This window comes from Epinephelus fuscoguttatus, linkage group LG1 (assembly GCF_011397635.1).
Source record: "Epinephelus fuscoguttatus linkage group LG1, E.fuscoguttatus.final_Chr_v1".
In the NCBI taxonomy this organism is placed as follows: Eukaryota; Metazoa; Chordata; class Actinopteri; order Perciformes; family Serranidae; genus Epinephelus; species Epinephelus fuscoguttatus.
The window spans coordinates 21,310,018-21,319,549 of record NC_064752.1 but is presented as its reverse complement, the minus strand read 5'-3'; the positions used below and the strand labels follow the sequence as shown (position 1 = coordinate 21,319,549).

The following is a 9,532-nucleotide window of genomic DNA, read 5'->3' as shown; positions in this document are numbered from 1 at the left end:
CTCCTCCTCCTCCTCCCTCCTCCTCCTCTTCCTCGTTTAGCCTACAACCAAGTTAGTCCCGACAGCTCTGCTACTATTGTCTCTGCCCGTACAGCTCCGTGTGACCGCGGCTTGTGTCCCGTGTCTCTGTGGAATATACTGCTTTGTTTTTGTTTGTTTGTTTGTTTGTTTTTTCTGTGTGGATATTATCACACTGGAAGATACCAAAGTGGCGCTTGAAGGAGGTATGTGTGCTGTAAACATGAAGTTGTGTCTGACTGACATTGTTTCGGGGGTTGTAGGATGAGAGTGCGCTCTTTCTGCACATTCAGAGAGTTGTGGAACATTCAGCTTGTAAATAAAGACTGGGGTGTAAACACACACACAGGGCAGAGCTGGAATAATATCTGCCTTGTAATGTGACGGATGAACATTTCATTCACGATATGATGCGGGTCTGGCGGGTTCCCAAACTTTGTCACGTCAAGAAACCCCCTTTAAGCCACATGTCGTCCTCCTGCAGGGATCTGGGGACATTTACGGTGTCTCTTGGTCTGTGCGTGTAGGACACATTGAAGTTAAAGCTGTATTTCGCCTTTTATTCTGCCTGGACACCTCTTAAGGGACAGATAAGGAAGCACTGAGTCACGCTGATATAAATACAACACTGGTGGGAATAACAAGAGACGCACTTGCTTCTATTTCTAATAATAATAACAATAATCGGCGTCATTTTTACGCACGTTTTCAGTAAAAGTTTGTCACCTTTCTTCACGCGCACCACGTAGACAGAGCTGTGTTGTTGTGACGAGTTGCAGGACAACAACCCTGAAAGTGTTTGCAGCGTAGTTTGAGGCTGCAGGAAGAGTTTTTAATGATAATCTTCCGCAAACGCTGTTTTCCTGAAGAAATGAGGGAAAGGTATCTCAGGAATGCAGAAAGAGGGAAGAGAAGCGCGCTGGAGCGTTTTTCTCCACAAATACCTCTCATAGCACAGCTACACTGAAGGCTCAGCACTGAGGGACAAATATGCGGACATTTTTGGAAGGATGGGGTCCAAAACATCACAGGAAGGTCATTATTTATGTAACAAACTGTAGGACAGTAACAGTAAATATGTAGGTTGTTAATACCCTGTCAAAGGAGCAACGCTGACCTTAACCCTCATCAAGAAATTCATACAGTTCCACATTCAAACATAACTTTAGTGTAAGTAAAGAAGTATCATCGGCAGTACTCATGCAAAATGGTCCCTGCAAGTCTGTATTTGAACTGCATTGATTAGTCAATTAATCAATTAGTTGATAATCAGAAAATTAATCAACATTTATTTTACTAATTGTTTAAAGATTAAATGATAATAATGATTAAACTTGAAGTATTTTAAGCTAAAATGACAAATATGTACTGCTCCCCGAATCTTGTTAAGACACATTCTCACTCTGACCTCGTCATACATTAAGGTTTTGGTCCAGACTTTCCACGTCCACATACGCTGTGAAAGGTGCCCTGGGTGCGTGGGTTGTTGACGTTCTGGGACACCTTGTCAAGTTCTACCTGTTGCATGCATTGTCTTCATTCAAAATACACTTCTTTTCACGCACTCCGTCAGTACAACACTGCAAATTGCCATTTTTTTTTACTTCAACAATAAACACATGTGGTTAGGTTTAGGCAACAAAAACACCTGGTGAGGTTTAGTCAACAAAAGCACGTAGTTAGGTTTAGGCAACAAAAACACCTGGTTAGGTTTAGGCAACAAAAGCACCTGGTTAGATTTAGGCAACGAAAGCACGTGGTTAGGTTTAGGCAACAAAAACACATGGTTAGGTTTAGGCAACAAAAACACCTGGTTAGATTTAGGCAACGAAAGCACGTAGTTAGGTTTAGGCAACAAAAACACCTGGTTAGGTTTAGGCAACAAAAGCACGTGGTTAGGTTTAGGCAACAAAAACATCTGGTTAGGTTTAGGCAGCAAAAACACCTGGTTAGATTTAGGCAACGAAAGCACGTAGTTAGGTTTAGGCAACAAAAACACATGGTTAGGTTTAGGCAACAAAAACACCTGGTTAGATTTAGGCAACGAAAGCACATGGTTAGGTTTAGGCAACAAAAACACCTGGTTAGATTTAGGCAATGAAAGCATGTGGTTAGGTTTAGGCAACAAAAACACCTGGTTAGGTTTAGGCAACGAAAGCACGTGATTAGTTTTAGGCAACAAAAACACCTGGTTAGGTTTAGGCAACGAAAGCACGTGGTTAGGTTTAGACAACAAAAACATCTGTTTAGGTTTAGGCAGCAAAAACACCTGGTTAGGTTTAGGCAACAAAAGCACCTGGTTAGGTTTAGACACTTTTGCCGCCTTTACTTTCACTCCCCTCCAGTGTGTGTTTATACGCTGGCATCCTGAAATCAAAAGAGGCATGACGGGTGTGACATGTGTGCATGTAACATACACATCGGTAGCGCTTTCTAAACAACAACAATGGCAGAACATGCCAGTCACAATCATTTACCTTCTCTGTTATATGGTAGCTGATCTCATCCTCTGCTCGGAGGGTGAGGAGCTCCCGAATCCCATTTTTGCCGAATTTACCACCGCTGTTCTCCTTCTATGAGTTAGCTGCTAACTGCTAATAGCTAACAGCTTTTTAAATCTCCCATTGTGGGTCGCCAACATAATAAAACGCCTGCTCCACCCATGGTTACATCTTTCCGGCTTTATGTTTGACACAGACCTTGTTCTTGGGGGGCTCAGAGGCGAGACAACTCTGTCCCCTCTTTCCGCCATCGTACCTTATGTACAGAACGGCGAGGTGGCATAACGGCAAGATATTCCTGCCTTCAACAGGCAGTGTAAAATTGGCTATTGGCTCGAGATAGGGCCATTTGCTTTTTCACACTTTGGCCTCGCCGATGTAGTTCTCCTCCACATACAGGAGATGTTTAAATTCTGCAACATCACCACTAGATGTCACTAAATCCCACAAACTATCCCATGAAGACAACACTTAAAACTGCTGCGCTTAGAAGTTTGGCAAACGGTTGTGGAGAAAAACATAATTATTGTACACCTATGCCACCAAAAAAAGTAATTTTGGTGTCTGTATTAAAACTCAGGAATCGTATTGGCTTGGGTGCTGACAAACATCAAACCTCTTAATAAGAATTAGGGATGGGTTGATTCGAGATTTTAATGCGGAAAGTGATAACAAGCAGTCACAAGAAGTTGATGATGATGAAATTCCAGTATTGGAATGGTCACGAATATTGTGTCCAGCAGCAGCAGTCAACAGTAAAAGAGACTCTGCAAAAAACAGGCTGCATACACGACAACCTAAAAAAACAAACACAAAATCAAACATCGGCATATTTCATATCAAAAGATGATGACATTTGAAATAAAAGTTTGTTTGTTTTTTACTAAGAAAGGTATCTGTCTTCTCTGTGATGCAAAAAAAAAAAAGTTTCTTAATAAAATGTAAAGTAAAGTGATTCCTGTATGTTTCCTCTGTGCCTTTTTGAGAGTTTAATTTTGATGATTATGGGCCTAATGTAATGAATTGCAATTATTTTGGCCAGGAATAATTGTGACATGAGATTTCTATAACATCCCATGCCTAATAGGATAATAGTAATTTCCTTTTGTGATTGTAATGGCAGGCCTGTGGAGCTCTTAATGACGTGACATCTATCAAATGTGAACTCCTCTTTTGTATAAAATGCTCTGTGGAGACAAAAAGCCACACAGCTCTCATGTTCAGCACAGCGTCCTCCCCTCTTGTCCCGCAGGTATCCAAGCATGGAGACACCACTGGATGTTCTGTCAAGAGCAGCATCATTTGTTCATGCGAATGAAGAAGAAAGTAAGTTTCCTCTTGTGTTTGTGTGTCAGAAGAAGTTTCACTCCCTCTGTCTCTGTCCTGCTGTCAAAAGTTGTCCTGTGGAGTAACCATCTCTGTGATTACAGTCGCGCTGCATATTGATGAAGTGCAACATAATGTTCAGGCATAAGCCTTGGCCCTGTTTTCTGCCATAAGACAAAAGCCGTCTTTGTGCAGTGCAAGCTTGAGGTTGCTGATATGCAGGCAAATAAGACCAACTGCACTCAACGGCCATCAGCACTGCTTTTAAACAAGTCAGCTGCCTGCCTGTGTTAACCTGCTCTCACTGGAATCAGGGTGGGGTGCTTCTCTGTCTCATTATCTGTCTCTACCTCTGTTTAAGCGTCTTTCTGGCTCCATCTGTATCTGACTTTGTGTCTGTGTTGCTGTCTGGTTGACCTCTCTCCATCTTCTCAGTCCCCCTGCCTCCGTCTTCCACTCTCGTTCCCTCCTCCTCTCCTAATCATATCTGAGGACTTGTGGAGTTGCTGAAATAAATTCCTTCCGAGATTAAGAAGAAATGGCCAATCCTTGTCAGCAGGCCTCTCCACGGCCAGTGGAGTGAAGCCTATAGGACACCTAACATTCAGTAGATACTAATCATAATCAATCAACACTGTTTGGAGCTGAAAGTTTAGTTTGTTGTTTTACAGTATTCTCTTTAACAGCTTAGCAGATGGTGTGTCATGGATTTAATAATTGCTCTGTGGCTGTGCAGCACTTTATTGACTGTTGTAGAGGAGATATTTAAAGAAGCTGGGAGTGACAAGCAGGTGGATTTTTGGCTTTTTTGTATATACGTGTGAATTTGTTGGTGTGAAGGAATTTGAAATCCCTCAAGGATCACAGGAACAAAGTTACTTAACTCCATTAAAAGAAATGGATTTTGAAATCTGGAAGTGCATGCTAGCTGTTGTTACGACCATTTCACACTGAGAAAACAAGTTTTTCAAGTTCCTTATCTAAAAGTAAATGAAGGAATTGTTAACCACTTTCTGTTTACAGTATTGCCAACAAAAGTGAAAGTAAAAGCATCCCCAGCTTTGTCTGCTTGGCATATTGCCCCTCTATATTTATGGGTTTTTTTGGCGCTGTGTCTGAGAGATTCATAGCTTCCTCTCAGATGCGTGCTGCTTACTGGCACCTGGTCGCTACCTTTTTATAAAGTCCTGACCTTACCTGTGGCTGTGCCCAGGAACGCCCCAAACACAGCAAAATATAGCTTCTTTCCCAGTGGAGAAAAAACCCACTAACACCCGCTAACATCTGGCTTTGGTATCTAAAAGGAAAGTTTACAATTAACATTCATTTCCAGGACAAATGACACTGCAGCGGTCATGGATATTTGTCAGCTCCAGCTCCTGTTGGCTCTGAATCGCAATGGTAGAAACATGAAACACGGTGGTGGCTCTAATTTTCACCCCTTTTCCGGCACATTATTACATTGTCAAAGATGCGCCTCCACAAAATACTGTTACTAATACTATTGATCTGCACTAAGTTTTAAAGAAACTATGACAGTCTGTTGTGTGACCATCACACATTTGGTTTTCTATAATTTGAAACACACAGTACTAACAACGAGTTAAAATAGTTTTTTATATTTTGGGGGCGTCTTCTTTTCAAAGAGTCCATACATCACGGAGTTGTCACATTTTCACTGGCCTCCAAGCTGCAGTCAACTGTTTACTAGCCCTGTTTTCCAGTGCGTTAATGACGCTGAACACGGCTCTGGTCTACAGGCAAAGGAGTCTGTCGGCTATTGTTAGAGGGTTTTCGTGCTTTAAATTTCCTGCGTACATGTGCTAATTTTTTTGTGGAAAAAGGGTATAAGAAAAAATAAGAAAATACAGGCAGAGGGCGGAGTCTGTGCAGATAGATACACTGGTACACATCTCTAGTGGGTCATAAGTGATGACTGAGAGAGATTACTTTTGTAAAAGTCTGTACACTGTTTTTCTATTTTTTTTAAATTCTGCATAGAAAGTCTTTTTCAGAGATGCAAAATAATTGAACAACTTAAATATATATATAGAGAAGTTATAGATAATCAACTTGTGTTCATTGGTGTATGGAGACACTGGGAATATTTAGAAAGAGCTTCAGCTGTAATGTCTCCCGTGTCACCACTTTGTTCCCATAATGCTTCGGCTTAAATGAGCTGAATATGAGCTTCCTTGCACTCATGAGTAAAATGGCCTGGGAGCTCTCCTCCCCTCCTCCTCTGCTCCCTCGCTCCCCTGCAGTGTTTTTGTTTTTTCCTCTGGGCTGATGTCACTTTTTGTTTTGGGTCGTGCATGGCCTCTTTGTCCAAAGACAATGCACTCGACCTGTTTCCACAATAGTGCAGGAGGAACGGGCGAGCCGGCCAACCCACTCAGCTAGTCAACCAACCAGCTAGTCTGCCAAACTAACATCGAGTCAGTCGGCCAACCAGGTCGACCAGGCAGTTGAGTCAATAGCCTCTGCCTACTTGTTTGCATTTATGACAAGCCTTTGTGCTGCCTGTGCAGGACTTAATAGCAGAGTGCAGAACAGGGAGAGGCTTGCCTTCATGACAGCCGCTGTAACTCAGCAAAACCGAGTGGGGCTTGTCAGGGCTGGCGCTGCAGCTCACAGCTTTTAGAGGCTGAAGTGAAAATCATTGTTGAGTTTATTTAAACGGCACTCCTGCAGATAACCCATCTCTGCTGGAAATGAATTTCTCAGAAAATTACACAAATGCTGTCTTGAGGAAAATGGAATTACAGGTCATGAATAATGTATTGGTCCCAGGTCGCTCTGCTCGGCTCCAAAGGGGGAAATATACCACAGTAATTTCCTAAAACAGAACTGTTGGCCTGGTCTGGATTAATTAAGGCTGCTTTGATATGAGCGCTTATCTAAAATGAAAACTCTGTCCACGATAGCTTTTATTAAAGTTTGGACTTTTGTTAAACCTTTGAGATTTTTTCTGCTGTCAAATTTCAAATTGCTATTTGCACACAAAATAATTAAAATAGGTTGATAGCAGCAGCGAGTGTGTGTCCATCGTACTTTAACACCTCAGTTTGGTACACTCAAATTCAATAAATTCTCTTGTGTTGTCTAACCAGCCACCATAACCCAGATGAGGAAAGAGCGGAGGTGACAGAAATGTTTATTATTATTATTACAATGTGCTCACAGGACTCAAGATTTAACAGGACGTAACAGTGAGTGCTTTTTTCTCTGGGGTTTGCCTCACAGGCCAGGCTTCCCTGCATTATTCATGGAGGTTGATGATGTATGTCCCAATACATACTATGTCAAATGCAGTATGCCAATCTGTATCTGGTAGCATTTTGCAGTATGCAAGCCAGCATGCTTTTCTGGCTATTCAGACCCACAATCCTCTACGCAGTGGAAGATATTTAACAAGATAGATAACATTCAGTGATAATGTTAAGATCTGCTGCGTTCCTAATCCCATACTCATTATTTCCACTTCAGATTTTGTGCCATGGACTGTGTCGTATATATGAGCAAGAGGGTCAAAGTTCTAGGTGCAACGTTATGACAAGTAGTATGTTCCAATTGTATGCATACTCCATGCGACAGTACATACTTTGAAAGCGCTACTGCAGTTCGTAGTGAAAGTAAAAAGAAAATATAGCTGCAATTCCACGGTTCAAGCCAGCATGGACCTTTTAAAACCCAAAATATAGGCAGATTCAAAACCTGTGACAATTCAGGCTGCCTGCATTAAAAATAAACAACAGATTTAGCAGTCACATGCTCATTCATTTATGTCCAAATCTCTAACAGATCACGTTCTTCTTTGAAAACTGCAGAAACATTTTGGGAAGATGCTATAATGTCTTAGTTAAAAAAAGTCCACTGAGTTTGGTGATGTTTGAACAAACCCTCACAGATTTATGGCCAAATTTTGCAAAAGGCAATTGGAAGTGATGGCACTGGTGGCGCCCCCGTGTGGACTGATTTCAAAATAATTCTACGCATGCGGTTCAACATTGGAAATCAACACACCCTGCAAGTGCTGTAATGACTGGATCAACAATTTGTTATTTATAGTATGGTTTGTATTATCCCACTTTTTTTTTTTAATTGTGGAGCCCCCTAGTGGCTGACAGATTGACTGATGATTTGAGCTGACAAGATTTAACAGGAATTTAACAAGTCTTTGTCGCTTAGACACCAGAGGGAAATTATTTGTGAACGTGGGACATCTGATTGGCAGCAATATAAATATAAATCCCCCCATGGAGTCTAGACACTGGTGGAGGAAGTGGTGGCCGATGACTATGGTTGATGACTGATGAGGCCATATGAGGCAGCATTCGGGAGGACTAGAACCAAATGAGGAGCAGTAAGATGATAGGCTGATGGAGAAGGTGTGTTGCTGTGCTACTGGTTGATTGTAAATCAGCTGTAGAACAGCAGATGACTTGATTGACAGCACCGAACACTGACAGCGTGAGATAGAGCATGAGCATGTGAGTGAATGGCAGGGTGAGAAAGAAAGTTACAGTCTAAGCATGCAAAAGTGTCGTCTTCCTGACAGAGCTTTAGCTTGAGATTAATTTCCTGCAAGTTTTGTGATAATTGGCTCAAAAGTTGATTGGTCAATATCATCAAAGCTTGATGAATCATCAACAAGCTTTTGATAATTTTTGACAAACTTTGTCCAGTAATGATCCACTGAAAATTTGTTATGAATCGGATATATGGTTCAGGAGGAGATGTCAAAATGTCTTTTTTTTTAACACCTGCAGGCAACACTCGGGGCTTAAAAAGTCATCAACAAAACTAAAGTTGACGTTATAGGGCTTTAATAACGCAGCAACTTACGCAACCTTTTTTATGCTTTGTTCGAATAGAAAAAGCGTGACAAAAATGCCATCATAGTTTATTTTCTACATTGATTTGAGTGCACACAAATAAGTGAAATCTCCTCTACACACACACACACACACACACACACATCTTTGCTGTCAGTGAGTTTGAACTCCCACCTTCTGGCTGGAGGACAGGCTCTCTGTGAACAACACTAATCACAGGTCTTAAGTCAAATAGCAGCGACCTTGAGTGTACAGTAATTACACACACACTAAAAAAGCAGTGAAGTAATCTGTGCCTTATATTTAATGGTGAATGCGGAGAAATGCTTAATACTTGCCGTCACCCCTCCATAGCAATTTTGGTGGCTACTTGGAAGATCTTGCCGTGCGCTCCACCCTTCCCTGGAAGCAAACCTGTATTTGAGATCAACCTTAAACAGTCTGTTTTCACTGCAGGCCAAGCTCCAAGGACACATCGAAATATTCTTGTTTGTACCTCAAAGTTCTCTAGAATATAGATGTTTACAGAGTAATTTTTTTCTGGTTTTAGTGTGAATTGAGAGACATTCCCAGGCAGTAAGCCCTCACTCTGCTAGTTGGGTCTTGGATGTCAGATCAAAGCCAGTCTTTCCAAACAGAGCTGGTGGTTTAGGGCCCAACTGAAGACATGGAATATGGACCTTTTGTTTCTGACAGGAACCACAACAAAAGATGAAGTGGTGCCAAGAGAAGGTGGTTGGCTGAGATCTGTATGGTGCCCTCTGCTCTACTTCTGCACACGCATAGATTCACATGCTGTACTCTGAGATCCTGCTTGTTTGTTTGGAGAAAGTACACACACACACACAC

The 9,532-nt window shown here is 41.7% G+C and overlaps 1 protein-coding gene across 1 annotated transcript in view; it reads left to right on the top strand.

Annotated features, from left to right (window-relative positions):
- The first annotated feature begins 53 nt into the window (after positions 1 to 53).
- The window catches only part of vgll4b (vestigial-like family member 4b), a 51,244-nt gene continuing 41,765 nt past the window's right edge, over positions 54 to 9,532 (top strand). Inside the window, exons 1-2 of the mRNA XM_049589033.1 lie at positions 54 to 224; positions 3,772 to 3,845. Coding sequence (XP_049444990.1) covers positions 3,782 to 3,845 — 64 coding nt within the window. The 5' untranslated portion in view covers positions 54 to 224; positions 3,772 to 3,781. The remainder of the gene's footprint in view (positions 225 to 3,771; positions 3,846 to 9,532) is intronic.